At 40.0% G+C, this 25,791-nt stretch overlaps 2 protein-coding genes, 1 long non-coding RNA gene, 1 other non-coding gene and 1 pseudogene across 5 annotated transcripts; 2 read left to right on the top strand and 3 right to left on the bottom strand.

Moving 5' to 3' along the window:
• Positions 1 to 4,812: 4,812 nt before the first annotated feature.
• On the bottom strand, positions 4,813 to 5,306 carry LOC109132241 (putative defensin-like protein 252). Its single transcript, XM_019243585.2, is given in 2 exon segments — positions 4,813 to 5,098; positions 5,240 to 5,306. Coding segments are annotated over 2 exon segments (288 nt in total). The 3' UTR covers positions 4,813 to 4,877.
• Positions 5,307 to 6,420: 1,114 nt separating this feature from the next.
• On the top strand, positions 6,421 to 15,780 carry LOC147949785 (uncharacterized; annotated as a pseudogene).
• Positions 9,187 to 9,293, top strand: LOC147949786 (small nucleolar RNA R71). The gene has a single exon (XR_015565512.1). It is a non-coding gene; the product is annotated as a small nucleolar RNA R71 (small nucleolar RNA).
• Positions 15,781 to 15,888: 108 nt separating the features above from the next.
• LOC147949784 (uncharacterized) lies at positions 15,889 to 16,574 on the bottom strand. The gene is made up of 2 exons (XR_015561039.1): positions 16,438 to 16,574; positions 15,889 to 16,277 (listed from the first exon to the last, which is right to left on the bottom strand). It is a non-coding gene; the product is annotated as an uncharacterized LOC147949784 (long non-coding RNA).
• A 580-nt stretch (positions 16,575 to 17,154) lies between these two features.
• On the bottom strand, positions 17,155 to 19,831 carry LOC104788713 (protein TIC 22-like, chloroplastic). 2 transcript variants are annotated; one of them, XM_010514501.3, is made up of 7 exons: positions 19,159 to 19,828; positions 18,975 to 19,049; positions 18,221 to 18,277; positions 17,951 to 18,010; positions 17,773 to 17,853; positions 17,645 to 17,680; positions 17,155 to 17,562 (listed from the first exon to the last, which is right to left on the bottom strand). In XM_010514501.3, exons 1-7 carry the CDS (start codon positions 19,699 to 19,701, stop codon positions 17,482 to 17,484), a joined length of 933 nt encoding a protein of 310 aa, XP_010512803.1. In that variant the 5' UTR covers positions 19,702 to 19,828; the 3' UTR covers positions 17,155 to 17,481. The 2 variants fall into 2 exon arrangements, with proteins under 2 accessions (XP_010512803.1, XP_087313049.1); XM_087456923.1 differs by lacking the exon at positions 17,951 to 18,010 and having other exon boundaries at positions 19,159 to 19,831.
• Positions 19,832 to 25,791: the final 5,960 nt, after the last annotated feature.

Raw genomic sequence — 25,791 nt, 5'->3', positions numbered from 1 at the left:
CCGAGCTACAACTCACGACGGTGGAACAAACCATTACACTTTCACGCACAATGACCGTAAGTTCAACCTTGCCCCTTTAAGTCTTTCTGAAGTTCATGAGTTGCAAAAACACATGAACAAAGAGGTCGAGGTAAGGACTTCTAACCCTTATTTGAGCTCCAATGAGGTTTGTAAAACCATGAGTGCCAAGGGCACCGTGCTATTAATGTTGTTCAAAGAATGTTTAAGTACATGTACAGGTGAGCTTGAACTATCCGCTGAAGTACAAGCTGTACTAGATCAATACAAAGACGTGTTTCCGGAGGAGATACCACCAGGATTACCCCCTATTCATGGCATTGAACATCAGATCAATCTTGTACCCGGTTCTGCTCTACCAAACAAACCAGCTTACCGAATGAATCTGGAGGAGTCTAAGGAGTTAGAGAAGCAAGTGCGTGACCTAATGGATAAGGGGTACATCAGAGAGAGCCTCAGCCCGTGTGCGATACCAGTTCTCTTAGTTCCAAGGAAGGATGGTACATGGAGAATGTGAGTAGGCTGTCGAGCAATCAACAATATCACCATCAAGTATCAACACCCCATTCCAAGACTAGACGACATGTTGGATGAGTTAAGTGGTGCAACCGTCTTCTCCAAAATTGACTTGAGGAGCGGCTATCACCAGGTCCGAATGAGGGAAGGAGACGAGTGGAAAACCGCATTTAAAACCAAGCAAGGTCTCTATGAGTGGCTTGTCATGCCATTTGGGTTAACCAACGCCCCAAGCACCTTCATGCGACTAATGAACCAGGTTCTAAGGTCATTTATTGGTAAATTTGTTGTTGTTTATTTTGATGACATACTTATTTACAGTAAGTGCCATTCTGATCACATTAAACATCTAGGGTTAATTTTGAAAACGCTTCGTAAGGAAGGCCTTTATGCTAACCTAAAGAAGTGCTCCTTTTGTACTGATAAGTGTGTGTTCTTAGGTTTTGTAGTGAGTTAACAGGGCCTACAGGTGGATGAGGAGAAGATTAAGGCAATAAGAGAATGGCCTACTCCAACTTCGATTGGACACGTTCGCAACTTTCATGGTCTCGCAAGCTTCTACAGGAGGTTCGTCAGGGATTTTAGTACAGTGGTTGCACCAATGACTGCCGTGATCAAGAAAAACGTGCCTTTCTCATGGGGAGAAGCTCAATAACAGTCCTTCAACACATTAAAACAAAGGCTCACACAAGCACCGGTCTAAACCTCCCAGATTTTGAAGTTACGTTTGAAGTAGAGTGTGATGCATCAGGCTTGGGAATTGGAGCTGTACTACATCAGAGAAAAAGACATGTGGCTTTCTTTAGTGAGAAGTTGGGTAGAGATACGTTGAACTATCCGACCTACGACAAGGAGCTTTATGCCTTAGTTCGAGCACTAGAAACATGGCAACATTACTTGTTATCCAAGGAATTCATCATTCACACCGATCATGACACCCTCAAGCATCTCAAGGGTCAGACTTCACTTAAGAGGAGACATGCAAAGTGGTTGGAGTTCATTGAGACGTTCCCATATGTGATAAAGTATAAGAAGGGCAAAGAGAATGTGGTTGCTGATGCTTTGTCAAGAAGATATGCTCTCATAGCTACTATGGAGGCTAAAGTAATGGGATTTGAGCATATCAAGGAGTTGTACAAAGATGACCCAGAATTTGGAGAGTTCTACAAGGAGTATGGCAAAGGAGCATACCAAGCATTCTACTTGCAGGATGGGTTTTTATTTAGAGACAAGCGGTTGTGTATTCCTCAAGGTTCCATGCGAGAATTGATACTCACTGAAGCACATGGTGGAGGTTTGATGGGTCACTTTGGTGTCGACAAAACCTTGGCCGTGGTAATGGAATACTTCTTTTGGCCCCATCTCAAGAAAGACGTTGAGAGATTTTGTGCTCGATGCATTGTTTGTCACAAAGTAAAATCCAGGTTACATCCTCATGGTCTTTACTTATCATTACCTATTCCTAACGCCCCTTGGGTAGATATTTTTATGGACTTTGTCTTAGGATTGCCAAAGGTTAAACACAAAAATTTAATCTTTGTTGTTGTGGACCGGCTCTCCAAGATGGCACACTTTATCCCGTGTGACAAGACCAATGATGCGACTCAAACCGAAAATTTGTTCTTCAAGGAAGTGGTGCGCCTCCATGGAATTCCAAGGACAATAGTCTCTGATCGTGACACCAAGTTCTTGAGTCACTTTTGGAAGACACTTTGGAGAAAGTTAGGAAATTCAGTTTTGAGGAAAAAACCTTCTGAAGAGGGAGGGAATGATGCGGACATCAACCCTACCGCCCAAACCGTTGAACCAGATCCTGTACCACACCCTGTACCAGAAGTACGAGAAGGCCCTGTGACACGATCAAAGGCTAAACAGCTAAGGAAGAGGTTTAACCTAGCTGTTCAAGACATTGTAAGCTCCCTAGAGCTAAAGGACGTCAACTGGTCTGTACCACCATCTTGCCGCCACAACAGAGATGACCACATTGCTGAGGAAGAGCTTGCTGAAGCTTTCACCCGAATGAGCCTGGATCAAACCAGTTCCCCAGGTATGAAACCTCTTTTGGCAGGTCAAGGAACCTCAAGAATCCAAGAGAAGACATTGGATCTGCAAGAGATGTGTGATACAAGCTACACCTCTGATCAAGATATTGAAGATCAAGACCAAGACATAGAGGACATGAACGAGCATCAATAGGCTGATCAAGATACTCTAGAGGAACTCCAGGAAGACTTATACTTCAGTAAACAAGCCAACAAGCCAGTACAAGACAAGAACCCTGAAGTAGTTTATCGAGTAGTACAAGAAGTGGTTCAGAGAACGTCTATTGGACCTAGATCGCATCCAGGTAAGTCCTATTCAATATTTTCGATCCTTGCAGGTTCCACCAACCCCAAAAACGGCTAGAAGGCGTGCTCATCAAGAGAGATCAAGTTTGCTTTATATTTTTCTTTAATTAGTTTATTTACTTTCCAAAAACAATGGTTTGTGTTTGATTTTATTTGATTTCCTTTGTTGCATTATTTTGCATTTATTTTCGGCCTTAGGGCTAGCTGAAGGACTATTATAAAGTTCCCCTGCAGCAGTTGTATGAATTTTTACCTTGGATTATTAATAAAACGCTGAATTTTCTTACTTCTTCTCTTTAAGTGTTCTTAAGAGAATAAGCTTGTTCTTTGTCTTGTGTGTGAGATTCCACAAGGCTTAGTTCGTGTACTGTATCAGAGACCAATCACATCTCTGTGGTGTACTTCGTTCCGCCAACACTTCCCCTTTATTGATCTCACAAGAGAGAAGCGACCACCATCGTGTCAGATCTACATCATCGACCATCTTTCCTTCACAAGAGAGAAGCAACCGCCAGCTTGTGAAGCCATCATCTCTATTCGGTACAAGTCTCACCATCGAGTCTTGTATCATATTAGCTGAGAAAAAGATTTTTGATTTCTGAAAACTCACTTTCTGTCCTAAAGCACAGCAAAACTTCTCCAATACTCGTCTTATTATGTACTTGATACACACTAAAAACAGATTTTTATACTAAATTTTAATAAAAATATTTGTAAAAAAAAATGTTAGTAAAAAAAAAACAGTAGTTACTTGCGGCTGGTACTTAAGGAATTTCTTATTGAACATGTCAACGTATTTCAGAAACAAGTGGTTGACAATAGTTATTGAAATACATTTCTACACATTGTCAACTGGTTGACAATCAACATATGAGAGACCAGAGGTCCAAGATGTATTGCTGCAGCATGTGGATATGTTGATGTATGCATGTACTTTGTCGCCGCCTTGGATCCTTGTCAATTTATATATTGACTTCCTTGAATGCATTGTGATCGTGGTCTTTCACTTCCAAATTTTTTAGGCCTATATACAAAATCATGTCACTCATTGAGTAGCTCTTAAAAAATCTCTACGTCTTCATCTTTAAAATTACTTTGCAGTCTTTGCTTATTTATGTTATGATATTCTTGACGAGGTTCTTGACTCTTGATTTATGTGTATAAGGTTCTCCTTAATAGCAACATTTGGAATACCATGTATTCTATTGATGGATTCCAAAGTGATATTGAGGAAATGAATGCTAATCCAAAAATTCTAATATAGAAGTCTAAGTTTTTGTAAGTGACATTAAATTTGTGGATTAGAAAAAAAAAATTGTGGGTTTGTTTTGGTTTTTTTTTCAATTAGTTTTTTAATGCAATTTAATTAAAGACTTATTATTACATTATTTTAGCAATTACATTTTTAATCATCGTCCCACGCATGGTGTGAATTTCTCTCTAATAATCATATAAATAAGTTGAGTATGTATGACTCTTTTCAATATATAATCAATAGTTTTATAATCCTATATTGATTTCTATTTCTGTTCTATATATACTTCTTATTATAAGATGAAACTTCACGAAGTTAATTCAATCCATTCATGATATTCACTGCATACATATGACGTCCTTTTAAGGTGTCTTATCTTCTACAATTACAACCCAATATAGAATCATGTAAAAGGTAAACCAATCACTAGAGTTTAATTTTATGAAACAAACTGTTAAAATAAACACAATAAAGAATGAGTAAACGATGATACTACACTGTAAGTATTTTTTATAATTTAATGTTATAACTCAACTAAAATGAGAAAAACTGAATAAGAATAAATTTTGATTAAAATAAAAGAACTACATTTGAGAATTAACTCATGATAATTCAATTAATTTGAAATACAAAAGTAAATTTGAAAGAAAGGATTGATATATATTGTCATTCAGATAACATACAAAAAGCTCACGGCTCTTATCTCTTATTTTAAGAAAGTACATTTTGGTATTTCAGAGCTAGTCGTTGCAAGGGAGTTTTGTATAACATGTGCATTGATGGTGGTCTTTCCCTCGCACTTTAGTGTTATGACAGTCGCAAGTCTTATATGTCCTCTCACGAGACGCCAAATTGCGATAGCACTCGTCGCTTACATCACGCATAGATATGGGACATTTTCCAGGTATTGGTCAACCAGTAAATTCACACAGAGGTTTCAGTCGTTGTGCTTTCACATCTACTGTGTTCAAACAACCACAAATAAAATATTTAACCAAACTATATTGATAAACAAAGAATTTCAAGGTTCTTTTAAAATAAAATAAAAAATTAATCAATATTTGAATAACTCAGTATGAATAAAAATATTACAATAGTTTACCTTTAACATTGTTCAAAACAAGGATCATGAGAATACACAAAACTACAAACGAAGTAACACACCTCATGACTCCAAACCTTAAATCAAAAGTTCTTTTTTTTTCAAGCTTTAACTTTTAAAAAAAATTTGGATGAAACAAGTAATTTTTTTTTAGCTGAACTCATGGTTATATATACTTGATACATACTAAAAATAGATTTTATATTAAATTTAATAATGAATTACAAATAATTGTAAAAAAAAATGTTGGTAGAAAATCCTGGTAGTTTATTGCGGGTACTTAGGAATTTCTTATTGAACGTGTCAATGTATTTCAAGAATTTTTTCCAAAAAAAGAAAGAAAATGTATTTCAATTCTTGTCCAAAATAATGCAACAATTGCTTGACAATCAATTATTAAAATAAATTTATTTTGACTGGTTGACCATTAGTTATTTAATTTTTTTCAAGATGTCTTTGCGCCACAAGCAACAACTGGTTGACAATCAACATATGAGACCACAGGTTCAAGATGTAGATATGTTGATGTATGCATGTACTTTGTCACCGGCTTGGATCCTTGCCAGTTGCCAATTTATTTATTGACTTCCTTGAATGTCTTCGAACAGATGTGTGAGCGTCCGGGTCAAGATCATCCTGATCGGAGGGAGCCGGTTTTGTATTGTGATTTGTGGTCTCGTCTTTCTCTTCCTATTTGTTTAGGTCTTCATACAAAATCATGTCACCCATTGAGTAGCTCTCAAAAAATCTTTACGTCTTCATCTTTCAAATTACTTTACAGTCTTTGCTTATTTATGTTATGATGTTCTTGACAAGGTTCTTGACTCTTGATCGTGTTATGTGTATATAAGGTTCTCGTGAATATCGACGTTTGGAATATCATGTATTCTGTTGACGGACTCCAAAATGATATTGTGGAAATAAAATTTAATCCAAAAATTGTAAAAATAGAAGTCTTAAGTTTTAGTACATGACACTAAATTTGGGGTTGTTTTTTTTTTTCTGTTATCTTTTAATACAATCTAATTTTTTTTGGGTCAAAAATACAATTTAACTAAAGACTTATTATTGCATTATTTTAGCAATTACATTTTTAATCATCGTCCCACGCATGGTGTTGATTTCTCTCTAATAATCATATAAATAAGTTGAGTATAAGTCAAATGGTGAAAAACATTAGGATGGCGTCTCTCCGCAGAGGCAACTTTTTTCGCGATTCACTTTTCTGGCTTCACCGGTCTTCATTTCCGACTAGGAGTGTCTTTCCGACCAACATAAATGTTGTTTCCTTTTTGCGCGTTTCAGTTGGCGGTTATACTCTATCGTTATGTAACGATAGTTATGTTTTCCCTGACAATTCGGATTTCAACCGCTACAAGAAACCGCCATGGCGATATCTATTTAAACAATCCTTTTCTACACAATTTCTCAATCCTTTCCCCTCTGATCTTATCCGTCTTCCCCTAACCCTCACAATGAGTGATTATCTCCGAAAATCTGTTCAAGATCTTGATCTGGGTATAGATGATCTTCCAATACCTCTCCCACCGGAATTCTGTGAACGGGCTGCGAACATTAATCGCTTCTCTTTGGTGGTGACCCCTGTGAACTCCCGGAAGCAGAATCTTCGTGCACTCATACGCCAATTGCCTCGAGTCTGGGGATTTGTTGATGGTTGTGTTGGGCGGTTAATTGATAATGGCCGTGTTCAATTCCGTTTCCAAACAGAAGAATCTCTCAATCTGGTGCTTAACCGTGGACCTTGGTCATTCAATGACTGGATGCTTACGACTCATCGTTGGTATGTAGAGTTAGGACCTAGGAACGCGTACCTTAGTCCGGCTGGAAGTGGTTTTAGCTCTACCTTTGGAGCTCTTAACTCGCTCCAAGGACCGTCCGCTGACTTTACCGGAGCATGTGCTCCGGAATCCGGAGCAGGTTCTCCCTCGGCGGATTCCTCCCCTGATCGGTTCTCATCGTTTAGGCTGGCGTAAGCTACCAGTTGCTGGAACCGTGTACCTGCATCCAAAATGCGTGTAAAACCATCAGCTTCCTCATTCAAGAATCCATACTTACCCTCTGCCTTTGTCAAGGCAACCTCCAACGGGTCGAGAGTGAGAACTTCATCGGTAACCTCATGTGCAACCTCTGAACCATCATCAACCACAAAAGCCTGACCATCTATCATAGGTTTCTTGAGCAGCTTATTCATCTCGAACCTTGCAATCATATCCCCCAGCTGGAGATCGATCGCTCCCACTTGCACATCTATAATCGCACCAGCCGTGCATAAGAATGATCTACCTAAAATCAGGGGGTCACGTGGTTCTTCTTCAACTTCCAGAACCACAAAGTCTGCTGGGATAAGCGTGTCCCCTATCTGGACATGTAAATCCTCCAACACTACTATGGGGCGCTTGGTGGATCTATCCGCGAATACTAACGAAATCCGTGTAGACTTGAACTTCGTGTATCCCAGCCTTTTAGCCACTGAATATGGCATAAGGTTCACACTGGAACCTAGATCACAGAGGGAGTTTGCAAAAATCGTTTTACCGATTCTCACGGATAAGACAAATCGCCCTGGATCATCTCTCTTCTTTAGCACTTTGTTTTGCAGCACAGCACTGCACTCTCTTGAAACCATCATCACGTTCTCTTCCACTGACACTCTCCCAGAAACTAACCCTTTCACATATCTCTTCAAAGCAGGTATCATCTGAACAGCATCAGCTAGGGGTCGTTTTACCGTCAATTCCCTCAACATCTCCTTGCACTTTGCATCCTCCAAATCCTTGCGAGATTTCTTAGGAGGAACAGGGTAAGGAACCCTAGGGGTGTACACGCGTGCAGGAGGTACCTCAGTAGCAGCGGTCTGATCGGGAGTCGGGAGCACGTGCTCGCTGGATGGGAGCACATGCTCGCCGGATGCTTCGGCTTCTTTTTGACTCAACGGTGGAGTCTCAGCAGCATGTTGAGGAAGGTATTCTTCAGCAATACCCTTGCCCTTGTCAATCCTAGCGGATGGTGCTTCTCTAGGGGGTAACTTCTTTCCTCCCCTTAGCTCAATCGCATTGACATACTCGTTCCGCGGGTTTGCTTCCCCTTTTCCGGGCAGAGTCCCAGGAGTTCTTTTCACGGCTTCAGCAGTCTGTGCAATCTGAACATCAAGCTTCTTCACATGTGACATTACTGCCTCATACTTCCCATTAAGGTCATTGTACATAGTATCGACCTTAGCGTTGATTTCCACTGAAGCTTTTTCTTGATTCACCAAGAATTGTTGCATCATGTTTTTCAGCTCATCCTGAGAGCTGCTAGCAGATGAAGGTCCCAACTGCTGGTTGGTGAAAGGCAGTGCTTGTTGAGCGCTTGTATATGCCTGCTGGTTCCCCCCTTGGAAGCAGTTTTGAGTGGGTACAAACTGTTTGCCTTGAAAGTTGTTTGAGAAGGTTTTCTGATAACCCATCTGATTCTGAGCTCCTTGCTGCAGATACACCTGATCCTGAGGGTTCTCCACGTTGGTGCTTCTATAGGACAAATTCGGATGGCTTCTGTAGTTCAGGTTGAAACCCCTGTTCTGCACAAAACCTTGCCCACTCACATAATTAACCTCCATCATTTCATCCTCTCCATCACAAATCTCCTGAGCGAGCGGCATGTCTCCGGTCTCATCGACAAAATGGACAGTTTTCTGGCTCCCCTTCAGAAGAAGGTTCACCTTGGCTGTCAACCCGTCAATCTTTTGCGTATCGACACTGTTGACCTTCACGGACCTGTCATACTCAGGAGCCTTGTTGCTGGAGCTTGCAGCTAGGTTCTCAATCAACTGATATGCTCCTTCCTTAGACTTTGTCATAAAATCCCCATTGCTGGCCGAGTTGAGAACGTTTCTGTAGTCCTTGTTAACTCCATCATAGAAAATGCCCAGGATCTGTTCATCACTGAATCCATGGTGTGGACACTCTCTACGGTACTCTTTGTACCTCTCCCAAGCCTCGCAGAAGGCTTCTCCAGTGTGCTGTTGGAATGATGAAATCTTGTTCCTCAGGGCAGCGGTCTTAGCTTTGGTGTAGAAATGGTCCAGAAACGCAGATCTACACTGTTCTCATGATGTCAGAGACCCAGGTGGCAATGACTTCAGCCAACGTGAAGCTCTATCCGCAAGAGAGAAGGGAAAGAGCTTGCACTTAAGAAAGCCTGTCGGTATCCCATTTGAACCAGTGTTGCTACATATCTCCTCAAAATTCTCGATGTGGTCCATCGGAATCTCAGCTGGGAGACCGTAAAATAGGTGCTGCTTCACTAGAGAGATCATCTGTGGCTTGATCTCAAAATCTTGGTTCGGGATGGTGGGAGGAACAATCGCCGCTCGGTTGGTGTAGGACACATGCGGGTTGTCCTTGTCCCCAATGGACGGTTGCGGCGGCGCGGCTCTTTCGTGTTGAGCACGGAGCAACTGCCCCAACTGTTGTCGAAGTTGCTGCAACTCGGCAGCCATATCCTCATTGTTTCTGTTGTCACCCATGTTGACGGATTGTAACTTTCTGTTCTTGCGGTTTGTTCTTTCTGCCAAAGAGAGCTCTGCGGCTGACAAAGCGACTAGTTCTTCGGTGTTGTTTCTTCTTGTAGATCTTCTTGACATGCACCTGAAACACACGCAAAGAAGAAGCAGAAAGACAAATCAGTAAGGTCTTAGTCTAGTAATTTCGCCGAAAACCAAAGGTAAAAATTTGGTCCCCGGCAACGGCGCCAAAAACTTGATACACAGAGTTTTAAACCCTATTTTCCTAATGCAAGTGCACAGCAAAGAAGTAGTACTTAGGGGGCGAATCCCACGAAGACCAAGTTTTACTCTATGGTTCTATTGGTTCAATTTCAAGCTAAGACAATTCAAAGTTGGATTTGTTTGGTAACAGTAACGCGATTAAAACGGTATAAAAAGGCAATAAGCAAAACACTAGATCAGGGGTAATTCTTGGGAATTTCAGAGATAACAACTAAACAACTATTCAGGGCATAGATTAAGTACCAGTCTAGAACTCAAACATAAATATAAACTGATCCACTATCGTGGTATCAATAACTCTATCTGATCGATTATGTGCGGAAACACGGAGCACATGCTCAGACATCCAGAGCACATGCTCGGCGGTCCATAAACCCTAAACTGTCGTTTGAGCCCAGAATCGCAGACAAACATTAAAGAACATGAATGATAAGTTCACAAATCACCTACACATCAACTTTCGCAGGTCTAGGATAATTTGCCCACTAATGTCTTTTCTAGCAACCTATTACACTTTTGATGAATAGATAAACCTAGAATCATAGATTGGGTGATCAAATCAACCTAAGCATTAAGTCTAACAATAGTGAAGACAATCGATTATCTAAAGCCCTATTTGTGTTCTGTTGCTAACCCATGAAACCCCTTTTTAAACCCCTAATCTAGCAAAGAAAACTACTCAGACATAGAGAAATGAATCATAGCAAAAGATGAGAAATTCAATGACATAAAAAAAAATAAAAAGGGTTCAAAGAATGCTTCACAAGGTAGCCGCTCTTCTCCTTCTCACAAAAACGTCGCTCCCCAAAAACAAAAGAAAAGGTATATTTTCTCTCCTAAAAACCCTAGGTTAAATGGCATACAAGTAGAGAAAAATAAGGAAAGAATCCAAATTCAAATCTTCCTATTAAAAAGCGATCTCAGCCCTCTTTCTCTCACAAAGGATCGCCTAAAATAAGGGGAATTAGGCAGGGAATCGGCGCCTAGATGCTTGCCACGTGTCGTCATGAATCCGTAGAGTTGGGAGCATGTGCTCGGAAATCGGGAGCATGTGCTCCTGGGTCTAAAATCAGCTTTTCTGCTCCAATTCAACTCTTTTCTGCTCTGATTGCTCCTGCTGTTCCAATCCTTGCTTTTAGCTTCCTAGCCTCTTATTATAACCTGAAAAGAACTCAAACAACTACAAAACTATCAAATAAACGGGGTCAAAGTGAGTCAAAACCGTAACATATCAATCGTCAAGGAGACTCGAGTGATAGTAGTGATGATGACAATCATTCGACTGGAGACAATAACATGTCTGAAGCGGATACATTACCGTCTATCGACCCTGCTACTCTTATACCGGGGATCCAGATGCCACCACCAACTGGTAACACGACTCAACCAGATAAGGGCTTCAGAGGTACAACACGAGTGCCGTTTGTGTTTCATGATGTGGATCTAAATGCAGAAAAGATACGCTACTTGCAGGCTAAACAGAAGACCAACGTTCGTGCTTCTAATTGTTACGAGAGTTTGTTTGAGGCATCTTCTGACAACGCCCTCTCCGATTTTGTCTTCATGAAGCGTAAAAGACTATCTTTTGAGGACGCTTTCAACAAAGCAGAGGCAGCAGATGAATTGGCGGTCCTGAGTCAATTCAAGAAGAAAAGCAAGACTACAGAGTCTTTTGGATCTTTCTCAGTCAACCAACGATTCAACGGAGGCACGGGGGGCCCGGTACCCCCAGATCCAATATGAGAGTCCTCTCCTGGAATTGCCAAGGCATAGGTCCACCATTAACACAATCACGACTCACTAGCCTATGTCGTATTACTAAGTGTGATGTTCTCTTTCATATTGAAACTCTTAATCAGTGTGATGTATTATATAAACTTAAGAATGCTCTAGGATTTGCTAATATACTTATCCAGCCCCCTCATGGAAGGAGTGGAGGCTTAGCTTTGATGTGGAAACAGAATGTAGCGCTCAGTCCAATTTCAATGGATGAGCGACTCATTGATGTCTCTGTAAACATTAATAACATAAGCTTTTATTTGTCTTGTGTGTATCGTCACCCTGTTCAAAATGAAAGATATCTTCTTTGGGAGAGACTGGAAAATATATCCTACCATCGCCATGATCCTTGGCTACTCATAGGAGATTTTAATGAAATTCTTAACAACTCAGAAAAACTTGGTGGTCCAATCAGGCCTGATTGGACTTTCCGTGACTTCAATCACATGGTGACAAGTTGTGATTTCAAAGATATTCGACACAGAGGTGATAGGATCTCTTGGGTGGGAGAAAGACATTCCCATACCGTTAAATGTTGTTTAGATAGAGCTTTTCAAAACGGTCCATGGGGAGCTGCTTTTCCTTATGTTGAAGTCGAATTCTTGGACTTTACAGGATCCGATCATAAACCACTACTAATAAATTTTAATTTCGGATCCTCATATAGAAGACGAGCCTTCTTCTTTGATAAACGTTTATGCGACGTTGATGGATTTAAAGAAGCGGTTAAACAAGGTTGGGACATACACACTCGAGAAGAGAATATCCCAATTTCGAATCGAATTGCCTCTTGCAGGAAAGCAATGGCAACACTAAAACATGAAAATCAACTGAATTCCCAATCTCGAATAAAGGCTTTACAATCTCAACTCAATACAGCTATGGAAAGTTTAAATCCTTGTATTCGAAGGCATATCCCAACCTTACAAAATGAGCTCACAAAGGCATATTTGGATGAAGAGAAACATTGGCAGCAACAAAGCAGAAATCAATGGATGTTGGAAGGAGATCGAAATACAAGTTTTTTTCAAGCCTGTGCTAATATCCGATTCACGAAAAATCAAATAAACTCGATCCAGGATACATATGGAAATATATTATATGGTAATAAAGCAATAGGAGCACATGCCCAAGATTTTTTTCATAATATATTTTCCACCAGTGGTCATCAAGTAACAAAAGATGTGTTCTCTGATTTTCAACCAAGAGTAACTTCGGATATGAATGCTGATCTTACTCGACCTTTCGATGCTCATGAAATCTATGAAGCAGTGTGTCAAATAGGTCCCGATGGCATAACAGCGCGTTTTTATAAAACATGCTAGGATATGTCGTAAAAGAAATACAACAATTCTTTGACATAGCACCAATGCCGCAACGATTGAACCATACCAATATATGCTTGATAGCAAAGATAGACAATCCAACCACATTTTCAGATTATCGACCGATAGCACTATGTAATGTTATGTATAAAATCATTTCAAAGTGCTTAGTATGTCGGCTAAAAAAACACTTGAATGGGATAATATCTGATGCACAAGCAGCTTTCATTCTGGGACGACTAATTCAAGATAATGTCATGTTAGCCCACGAAGTGTCTAAATCGTATATGGCGGTCAAAACTGATGTTAGCAAAGCTTATGACCGTGTTGAATGGAACTTCCTGAGATCAACTCTTCAGCTTTTTGGTTTTAGCGAGAAATGGATAACATGGATCATGGCCACTGTAGAATCAGTGAGTTACTCGGTCCTGATCAATGGTTCACCTTTTGGTAATATCAAACCAGAAAGAGGGATTAGACAAGGGGACCCCCTCTCCCCTTACCTTTTCATATTATGCTCAGACATACTAAGTCACCTTATACAATCAAGAGTAGCGGATAAGGATATCAAAGGTGTAAAAGTGGGAGATAATGTACCTAGAATAACTCACCTCCAATTTGCAGATGACTGCCTTTTCTTTTGCCATGCTAATGTGAAAAATTGTAGAGCATTGAAAGAAGTCTTTGATGTTTACGAATACTACTCCGGGCAACAAATCAACACGGCCAAATCCATGATAACTTTTGGTACACGCGTGTATGGTTCAACGCAAAACAGGTTAAAATCGATTCTAGATATCCCAAATCATGGAGGTGGAGGAAAATATTTGGGTTTACCGGAGCAGTTTGGCAAGAAAAAGAAAGAAATGTTTGAGTATATAATAACAAAAGTGAAACAGAGAACATCCAGTTGGAGTGCGAGGAAACTATCCCCAGCAGGCAAAGAAATAATGCTCAAATCAGTTGTTTTAGCTATGCCTGTATATGCTATGTCTTGCTTTAAACTCCCAAAGGGTGTTATAACGGGCATTGAATCTATACTTATGAAATACTGGTGGGAAAAAGATGCTCAACACAGAGGAATTCCCTGGATAGCTTGGAAAAAACTACAGTACTCAAAAAAAGAGGGGGGACTAGGCTTTCGGGATCTTGAAAAATTTAACGATGCTCTTCTAGCTAAACAAGCATGGCGTCTAATCCAATATCCAAACTCATTGTTTGCACAAATAATGAGGGCTTGCTATTATAGAGACACAGCGGTATTAGAAGCTAAACCAAGGAAAAATCAATCTTATGGCTGGTCATCTATTTTAGTTGGAATCTCTCTAATAAAAAAAGGATCAAGGTTTAACATTGGTGATGGAAAAACGATAAGATTAGGCATAGACAATGTTCTCGATTCACATCCTCCACGGCCAATCACTGCTATCAACGATGGAAACAACGATACTATAAATACTCTCATGTTAGTTTCGGGACAAGCAAGATCATGGGATATGGTTAAGCTTGGAACAACAATCAGACCAGAAGATATAGATGAAATCAAAAACATGTTTCTTTCACAAACTGATCAACCAGATTCTATCATATGGAATTACAGTCCTTTGGGTGACTACACTGTAAAATCAGGCTACTGGCTGTTAACACATGATCCTCTATCGTGTGATATCCCACCAGACATACCGCATGGTTCACCTGATCTTAAACGCAGAATCTGGAGATTACCTATCATCCCAAAGATAAAACACTTTCTTTGGCGAATTATCTCACGAAGTCTTCCAACCTTATCCCGGCTACGGTCCCGTGGTATGAACTTAGATACGTTATGTTCTAGATGTCATCAAGCGGAGGAAACTATCAACCATGCCTTATTTACATGTCCTTTTGCACTTATGGTCTGGCGCTTTTCGAGTACCCCTCCTATTAACAAAGAAAATCTAGCACATGAGGCGGAGGAGAACATTTTAACTCTTGTTACTTCAGTTCTCAATACAACAATCTTAAATGCTGCATCAATGCTACCCATTTGTTTATTATGGAGAATTTGGAAAGCAAGGAATAATGTGATTTTTAATAACATTAGGGAGAGTCCATCAAAAACTGTGTTATGGTCAAAATCAGATGCGAAACAATTCTATGATCTAACGCATCGCATAACACAACAGAATCAGAGAAGAGATGAAATAAATCTAGATAAGTGGAGACCACCGCCAACAGCTGACTATGTGAAATGCAATTTTGATGCGGGATATAACAACCAGAATCATGAAGCATCTGGCGGATGGATTATTCGAAACAATTTAGGTTCAGCTTTAGTTTGGGGTGCAATTCGTTTGCCACATACTTCCTCCCCACTGGAGGCAGAAGCAAAAGCTATGTTTGTAGCTTTACAACAGACTTGGATCAGAGGATACACATCGATAATATTAGAAGGAGATTGTGAAGTTCTAATAAACATCATCAATGGTGGAAAGAGACACAGACAGCTCATAAACATTCTTTTTGATTTAAAATTATGGATTTCTAAATTTCAATTCTGTACCTCTGTTTTTACAAGAAGATCCTGTAATAAATCAGCTCACTTGTTAGCACAGTTTGGATGTATTGATTCCCCTTTCTATGCTGAATCTGTAATCAAGCCTCTATAGCTCCATCAACAATTGTGTAATGATCAGCTTTAAATCAATATAAGTATATTTTGAAAAAAAAAAAAAAAAAGTTGAGTATACACACTGTTTTCAATATATAATCACTAGTTTTTATAAAATAAAAATATATATATAAATGAAATAAACATCATTACGAGATGAAAAGATACATCAAGGTCTTTCATCTTCTAGTATTATTATACCTCAAAAAAAAGAACTGGAAAATTTTGAGAAGATTGAGTAAGAATGTAAGATACTCAAAAGTACTCTTTTAACATATATCTTTTACCCCTCTACTATAACATATGCACTTATAAACGTGTCCTTGTTTTCCACCTTAGTGTCTCTACACGGCCGGCAACGGGTCATATTCTGGGTAATATTCTTAGAAAAATATTTAGTCTTTTTAAATTCATCCACACAAAACTGAATCTTGTTAGCCCCACATTTTCCCGGGTTCCTCAGGTCATATGGACATGCTGGTTTCGCTTCAATTCCTATTATCAATCAATTAAAAACAATAAGATGTTTTAGTTAAACAATTACGAAAAGATTGAAGCCTTTATTTTCAAACCATCTTGTATGATGACTAGTTAATTAATGTTTTCGTAGCTTGTAAAAAATGAATTTAAAATCTAAACGAAAATAATATATTACCTTTAACATTGTTCATAACGAGGAACATAAGAAAACATAAAAGTATAGATGAAATAAGATATCTCATGATTGATTCAAAACTATAGTGAAGGCTTGTGTGTATTTTTTTCCTGTTTTTTTTTGGACAAACAGTCTTGTGTGTATTATTTGCTAATATTTGTTGCTGTTTTTCTCAGTATATACACATAACACACACACACACACACACACTTAAATTAGTTTTTAAAAAAAAAATTAAATTAGGGGAAAAACTAAAATAAAAAATAGAAAAGAAATGTGGTGAGGCCAAGTCAACGAGATAAAAAAGAATCTGATGTTTATTTTTGGATGAATTCTTCTTGATAATGTTTACATGTTTAAATCTCACCCAAAAAAAAAAAAGTTTACATGTTTATTTTCAATTTTATTTGCATGTGTCAATATAAAGTTTTTTAAAAAATGATTGCAACGAAAACATGTTGTGGTTAGTAGAATAAGCTGTTTTCAACCAAATTAACTTTCATTTCAAAAGAGAGTTTTGATTATTTCAAAAGTTCTCATTTTTTTCTCATATTTAAAAATGAAATTTTGTTTTTCGCATATTTAATTTAATTTTCATTCAAAAAAGAGTTTTGAATATTATAAATAGAATTAGATCAAATTATGTAATAACAAGAAGCTCCACGGAATTTTCACCTCTTGGGTTTGCTCAGCTGGAACCTCAAAAACCAGGTCAACTTCATAGGAATATGTCGTCCGTGGATTAAAAATTTCGTCTTAGGAATAAATGTAAACAAATATTAGTACCAGCTGCTAATCTTACTTTGTTCTAGTACTATAAGAGTGAATTCAAAGCGAAATATGTCATTAGAAAAAAACTTATAAGGAGGCTAGAAATCATAGGACGACATAGAAGAAGCAACAATTTGAGAAGAATGTTAATGGAGGGGAACATCATCAACCCTATCTATTAACTCTCTGTCTTCATCCACGTTGTTGAATGATGAGATAGGAATGTGAAAAGGGAGAAGGATTGGGTTCGGGTTGACGCTCCAAGGATTTCCTCTACTCCTGGGTTTGTTCAGTTGAAACCTCAAAACCAGGCGGTATAAACACAATGTCGTCCCAGCTTGAACTTGTGCTTTCCTGCAATTTCGATACAAACCCATCATTCTTAAAGACAAATGCATTACTGAACGTCTGTAGTGTTTTCTCTTTGATTTTTTACCTTCATCTCCTTGACAATATCTTCGAATACTGCAACCTTTGGAATACAAAATTATGCAATTTTAATATGAGATGAGAAAATTATGGACTGACAAGATATATGAGATTCAAATTAAATAACAAGAAAACCTGAATATCGCCTGGTTTCAGAGCAGGGTTGAGTCGGTTCTGTTGGCTGGACGCTCGTCTTAGGGATTTTTCCAAATCCTCCTGTCAAAACTCAACCAAGATTCAATCTTGCTGACCATATATAACCAGTGTATGGACAAAGGTGAACTGGGTCTTATAAGTTGTAATTTTAAATAACCTTTCTGAAGAAAACAGGGCGATAACTCATGTTTTCACTTCGTAAAATCAAGCTCTTTGACTGAGAGACAACACAAGTCAGATTGTTAGAAAAACCAGATATTTGGAGAAAAACCTGTCTCATCTCAATTTTTTGCAATTTCCACGGATGATATGCAGCCGAAACAACTATAGTCTCAGAAACTAAATTATAGACAACTAGAGAGAGTAAAAACGAAAAAGCTGTCCAAAGTTCACAACCACTAAACGCATTGGTTCGTTTGCACATTACCTGGAAAACCGGAACACCATGGAAGTCATCATCATCGATACCAGCTGTTTTCCTTTCCTGTAAACACATATAGAAGAGACATGTAATTTACTTTTTCATCGTGTCTATCCAAATGCTACAGTCTGTTTTCAGAAAAACAATGGTACATCTAGGAAGACCTATATGCTGCAGAGAAACCCTAGTGTACTCCTAAAGAAAACCACTTGTTGGCGCAGGAAAGGTTGTCAATATCAATATCAACAAACAACATGGAAATTTCCTAGCCAGAAGAGGGATGCCAATACCATGACAGAAATCCAAAGAGTCACCTGAAGTCCTAACTCTTGCATCTCTATGGTCTAGGACTAAGGTTTACATTATTTACCCATATGCGCTATGTCAGATAATATCAGAAATGTGATATAGAGGAAGAGTCTGATAATAAAGAGAAAACAACTCTCTCTTTATTTACCCACTCTCTAAATCAACGTACAGAAGACAACTGAGAACAAACCAAATCAAAAAGCACCAATGATAGAACCCTAAGATGAATTCTAAAGCATCCAAAGCTCCCCTAAAACCCAAACAAAAGCTAGACGAATCAAGAATCCCCTCTCCTTCTGCCTCAACTTCCTTCTAATCAGTTACCACACTAGCTAACTGACTTAACTATTAAAAATTAACACAAAGGCTCCTCATTAAAGAATGATAACAGTCAATCATGTTCAGCAGCATCTCTAGAGTATCCAAAGACTATGGGAAAAATCCAACTCACCTTGAGAGCATTTTTCACTTGAGTAGACTCAGGAATCAACCTAAAAGCCACACCATTAACTTTTACCTGAAACACCTGCAACAACACCACACACCAAAGTGTCAGAGGAGACTAAGTATGAAAACAAAAAAAAAAAGAAAAGAACCCCAAATGAGTTAATTGAATCATCCTTAATAAAAATTACCTTGCTAAGAGCAAGAGTGACAACTTTAGAACCTTCTTTCCTCATACCAGGATCCATACTCTTCATCTGTCTAAGAAGCGTCTCCGCATCTTCCTCTTTACAAAACAACAAACCTAGAGACTTCCCAGTAGAAGTACCCGAAACCAAAACAAACTCACCATTCGAATTACTCAACGCGTAAACAGGAACTCCCGCTAATCTCTCCTCAATAGCATCACCTGATAACCCTTTCCCGCTACTACCACGAACCGGAGCCGTCACCTGAGTCCTCGCCCCACCGCCGCCGCCGTCGTTCTCAGAAATTCTCGCCCAGAGGGGTGCGTTACCAGAGCGAGAAACGGGAATGAAGCGAGAGAGTCCGGAATCTAAAGCTTGCTTAGCTTGATCTCGGAACGAATTGAGAGCAGAGAAGATATTTGGGTTAAGGCTTTGGGAAACGTTGTGGAGTAAATTGGAGCATTGGGATTGGAGATTAGAGAAAGATTGATGTATATTATTAAGCTGGTTCTCATGTTTCGATTGCGAGGGAATGTTCGAATTCATTATTACTTTTCACGGGAAAAATGAATGATGCTTTGATACTGATAAAACCAGCACAGAGTTGTCTGTTTATTATGAAAGGCTTTGCGAAGACGACAGACACTTGGGGATGGTTTGATCTCTTTTGCCTGAAGTAACGAGACTACAATTAAAAGTATTTTAATTTATAAAAATGACCCTCATAATATCCATAGTTTACAAAGTATCTCTCAAAAGTTTTTTAAAAATGAAAAAAATAACCCCATCTACACTAAAATATGCTGCAATTGCTCTTCTCATACAGTATCTCTTGGCTTTATTACTTTACAAAAAAAAAAACTAATTGATTAATTGATTTTATATCTGCTGTTTCGTCACCTTGTTTTCTTTTGCCTTGAGGGACCAAACTTGGAACATAATTAAGAATAAATGGCCAAACTCCTCTGCATCATGTCTATCCATCATACCAAAACCAATATCACAGCTGACTTTATTATTTTAAGACGCGGTTTGATTTCTCCGTAGCAAAAAAAGTAATTATTTCCCTTCAGAGACACAGAGTCACTAGCGCAGGGAGCTTTATACATGAGACACTTTTGTAATTGAATTTGAAATGCTTGAAATTTCAGACACAAGTCTTCTTCTTTTAGACACATGTTTTGATCATAAAACTTAAAAAAAAAAAAAAAAAAAAAAAACTGTTTTTAAAGCAAGGAGGTACGGTACCACACCTCTTATTGAGAGATATATAAATAAATAAGTTTTACAAGAGATTACATGTAGAGGTTAATTTAGTCTCCTCTTCTCATTTTGCCTCCAGCTCGCTCGATCAGAGGATTATTCAAAGAATATGAATATGATAAATTAAGAAAAAGACACAAAAAAAAAAACCAATATTTACATGTAGCTACAGCTTGTTTAGGCACCTCGTTTTCTTTTGCCTCCAGCAGGTGGCTCGATTTGGACCAAACTTGGAACGTAATTAAGAAGAACTGGCCAAGGTCCTGTCGCATATGAAACAATCCGATCAAAACAAAATTCACGGACTTGATTACCCTCCGCGAGAATGAATATCTTGTCGATGCAGTGGATGCCGACATCATCCATCCATCTCTCACAACACACGACGACTTTCTTATCCTCGTCAAGCACAAACCTTACCACATCAGTAATTTGAAGATGAGGGCTCAAATCGAATGCAAAGACCTTGTTCCAGGACTGCTAAGATGCGGTTTTGATTTCTCCTGAGCAAAAAAGTAAGTATTTCCCTTCAAAGACTCGAAGTCTTCAGTCATGATAGCGTCCCAGCCTGGTGGGGCGAGATCATCACCATCACGAGTCCTCCTCCACGAATCAGAGGATGAGTTAAGGTCGTAGATTTCTGCACCTTGGCCATCAGGATTAAAAACCAAAATTTTGTAGGAATTGTTCTTCTTCTTCTTCTTCTTCTTCTTCTTCTTGTAGTAGTACCCGAGAACAAATTTGTTGGTATTCCCCCAACAATCGTTGGCTTCGATCCACCTGGTTTGACCAGTAAAGGGGTTCCAAACCACTATATCATATTAGCATGGGGTGGGGCCGGTTTTGCATTCCCGGACGCATACCAATAAGCCGTCGCAGTGAAAGACGTCGGTCATATCGAATTGACGTGGTGAATTGTTAAAGGAACACGACGGACCTGGTAGGCTAAGCTCTCTTTTTACCTTTACATATGGAAGAAGAGGAGGAACATCATCACCATGGGGAAGATTGATGCTCAACGGACAAATCCTCTGCTTCTGTGTCATGATGAGAAATAGAAACTCCTTTGCGGCTGATAGGTACCAAAGTAGCCTACCAAGATAGATAACAGAAATAGAGAAGAGAAGCAGAAGAAATTGAAGTTAAGGTGAAGATTCAGAGGAAGAGAGAAGAAGATAGAGAGAGTATTAGGAAGAAGAAGATAAACATTGTTGTTGATTAATTGGATAATCGTTTCTACAAGACATTTGTTAACTTAAATATAACTCCTAAAAAGCTTAAAATGAACTCAAGTCCAGTCCCTTGTTTGATGAAGCCCACGAAGGCCCGATACTCTGATTCGAGTCCTAACAGCGGCTTTATCGCGGTGCTCACTCGCGAATATCCTATCTTCTTTGAACAAACGGTTCTATCGTTTGCTACTAGCTCGTAACCGTTTCAGGGATGTGGCCGGAACGCGACAGAGTATCTCATCTTCCACCAAATCGTTTAAAAGATCCGGTATCGTCATTGTATCTCTCTACAGAAACGGCGGCTCTGGATACAATGTAGGGTTTTGCTTTTCTGTTTTCCTTTTCCTCAATTGTAATATATCCAATGTAACGATTTGATCTCTTCTTGCTTGAAGAAACGAGACTACAATTAAAGTAGTCTTGAGCACATAGCAGGACTCGTCAGGCATCCTGTTTGCCTCCACCCGCATACTGAGAATCTGATCAACGTTGAAGTAGCCAAGGTCTATACTGTCATTGACCCGAGGATACCACTCCCTGAGGCAGTAAATGCTCGTTTTGAATCCGGGCTGATAAAACGGATACAAGTTTCTAGTCCCTGGTTGCCCTCTCTCTGTAGCCATTGCAAACAGGTAGGCCATACTGTATCTCGCTGCTCCAAAGCGCCTGCTACATGCACCACTTATGGCTCAGTCAAACATCTCACTGCAGACTGTCCTAGGGTGAAGAAAGACAAGCGACAGGGGAAACAACCTATTGCTAGCCAACTACCTATCGTTGGTACAAATCCTCCTGCACCTACACAAGGACAACACCAGGCTCTCCCCTCACCACAATCTACTCAACCACTTATTACAGCATCCTCTCCGCTGGACTCTGCTGTACCGACGGGTACAAACTTCCCTGCGGCAACCAATGCTACCTCAAGTACGGGGAACATACATCATGTCACCCTCCCAGCACCCTCAGTGGTAGGACACTCTACCCCGCATAGTACTTTGCGGCTTGATGAAGGGCAACTTTGCATTGACTTGAGGGATAACCTGTTCTCTCATCTATCACCGAAGAACGATGAAACTGCTGATGATCCCTCTCAAATCAAATCTGACAGCTCTGACAACCTATCCGAGGACGATGACAACCCTGAACCGGACGAGGACTGTTTTCTAAAGGTTGTGTCCAAACGGATGCAGAGGCAAAAGCTGCGTAAGGCAAGGGTCGGAGGTCCCATAAACCTCTAACCCCCATATCCATTTATGGATATTTTTTGTTGGAATGTAAGAGGTCTTAATGACCATGTAAAGCGGAAAAGCATTCGGAAATGGCTGAAACTACACCAGCCGCTTTTTGGTGGGATTCTTGAAACCCATGTAAGTCCCCTGAATGCGCAAGCTATAGTAACTAGCGTACTTCCAGGCTGGTCCTTTGTAAATAACTATGAGTTCTCAGAACTTGGGAGGATATGGATTGTCTGGCACCCTTCTGTTCAAGTTACTGTTATCCGCAAATCTATGCAGATGATCACTTGTCAGATTAAGCTGCCTTTTGTCTCTCACAACATTCTTGTCTCTATAGTCTATGCCTCATCTACTTGTGCCTCTGCCAGGAAGGATCTATGGGAGGAGATCATTGACACTGCAACTGCTAACCCTGCTATTCCCTGGACTGTTCTAGGGGACTTCAATCAAACGCTGTTTCCACATGAGCACTCCTCGCAAGATGCAAACCTCACTACTCCGGGTATGTGTGCCCTCGAACAATGTCTAAGTATCTCCTCATTAGCGGATCTCCCCTACTGTGGTAACACTTACACGTGGACAAACAAACATACCGTTGGGCTGATCGCCAAAAAGCTGGATAGGATTCTTGTCAATGATGAATGGATCACTGCATTTCCCTCCTCTTTAGCCGTATTTGGGGAACCTGCATTCTCAGATCACAGCCCCTGCTGCTTATTCCTCGACAGTCATGCACCAAAGCGGAAAAAGCCATTCAAATTCCTGGTTATGTTGAATCAGCACCCTGATTTCGCCCCTCTCATCAAGCTTTGGTGGGATGCATTAGCTTTCGATGGAACCAAAATGTTTGTTATTGCCAAAAAGCTGAAAGCTCTTAAATCTGTGATAAGGGAGTTTAGTAAGACCACCTACTCAGGGATAGAGAAAAGGACTCAAGAGGCGTACCTTCAACTTCTTCACTGCCAAAATGAACTCATGCGACTACCTTCCACTGAATCGATCATCCAGGAGAAAAAGGCTCATAAAACCTGGTCCCTCCTTGCAAAAGCTGAGGAATCCTACCTGAAACAGAAATCACGCATCTGTTGGTTGGAGGATGGGGATACAAACTCAAGATTCTTCCATCGCTCCATTATTACTAGACAGGGCTTCAATGAAATTATCCTCCTCCTTGATAATAATGATCAGGTAGTAGACTCAAAGCAAGGTATCCAGTCTCTAGTGGTGGATTTCTACGAGAACCTTCTAGGCAACCAGACACAACTCACTACTGCCTCTGTCTTAGAAATTGCTGATTTGCTTCCTCAAAGATGCTCTCCAGCCGCTATACAAACTCTTTCGACCCATGTCACACCTGAGGAAATCCGTAGTGTTGTCTTCTCGTTGCCGAAGAACAAAGCTCCGGGCCCGAATGGCTTTTGTGTCGAATTCCTCACGTCACAATGGGACACGGTAGGGAACTCAGTGGTTGAGGCTGTTCTTGAATTCTTCAACACGGGGAAGATGCTTAAACAATGGAATGCAACAATTTTGACTCTTGTCCCTAAGATCCCGAACGCACAAAGGATTACTCAGTTCCGACCTATTGCTTGCTGTAACACCCTCTACAAAATTGCCTCTAAGATACTGGCCAATCGCTTGAAGAAGGTTCTACCTGATCTCATCTCAAACTCCCAATCAGCTTTCATTCAGGGCAGACTGCTGGTTGAAAATGTTCTGCTTGCAACTGAGCTGGTCCAGGGGTTCAACCAAAAGAACATATCTCCAAGAGGCATGCTAAAAATAGACCTTATGACGGCCTTTGATTCAGTCCATTGGGGTTTCCTAATCAACACTCTTACAGCAATGGGGTTCCCCGTAAGATTCATCTCCCTAATCGATCAATGTATATCTACAACAAGTTTTTCAGCCTGCATAAATGGTGAATTATGCGGGTACTTTCGAGGAGCAAGAGGACTGCGCCAAGGTGATCCTCTCTCGCCTTACCTATTCGTTCTGGCGATGGAGGTGTTCTCTCAGCTACTAACGCAACACTTCAGCGCAAACAAGATTGGTCCTCATCCTTCTGCTTTGTGTCCCCTTGTATCTCATTTGGCATTCGCAGACGACATCATGGTGTTCTTTGATGGCAAGACAAATTCTCTATCCCATATAGTGGCAGTCCTTCAAGAGTTCTCACGCATCTCGGGCCTCACTATGAATTTGTCCAAAACTGAACTGTTCTTAGCAGGAGTGACCCAAATTGAAGCCACACAGATGGCTTCTCTTGGCTTCAATATCGGTTCACTCCCAATAAGATATCTTGGCCTCCCTCTCATGCATCGGAAGCTAAGATTAGCAGAGTACAGACCCCTCCTTCAGAACTTAACCAACCGGTTCTCCTCTTGGTCGTCGCGTGCTTTATCCTATGCAGGTAGACAACAACTCATATCATCTGTGATATATGGCACAATAAATTTCTGGATGTCAGCTTTTATTCTGCCAAAGGGCTGCATCAAGAAAATTGAAACTCTCTGCGAGATCTTTGTCTCCCCAAAGCTGAAAGTGGTCTAGGTTTCAGATGCCTTTCCCACTGGAACAAAACATTGATACTCAAGCTTACATGGCGGTTGTTGCCTGCAAGGGACTCTCTATGGGCTCTCTGGCTGAAAAACAACAAAATAAAAGATGGATGTTTTTGGAAGCTTGACATCAAAAAGCAGAGTTCTGGGACCCTGAAATCTATGCTTAAGCTTCGACATATCACTTCTCAATTTATGAAAGCACATTTGGGGAATGGCTGTCACCTAAACTTTTGGTATGATCATTGGACTCCTTTTGGTCCTTTAATTGATTTCATGGGAGGCTCTGGACCAGCCCAAACTGGTATTTCTTTACACGGATCAATCGCTTCTGCAACCACT

The sequence above is a fragment of the Camelina sativa genome, chromosome 1 (genome assembly GCF_030686135.1).
Source record: "Camelina sativa cultivar CO46 ecotype springtype chromosome 1, ASM3068613v1".
Taxonomy (NCBI): Eukaryota; Viridiplantae; Streptophyta; class Magnoliopsida; order Brassicales; family Brassicaceae; genus Camelina; species Camelina sativa.
Note: the sequence above shows the minus strand (reverse complement) of the source record. Positions and strands in the feature narration are given on the sequence as shown.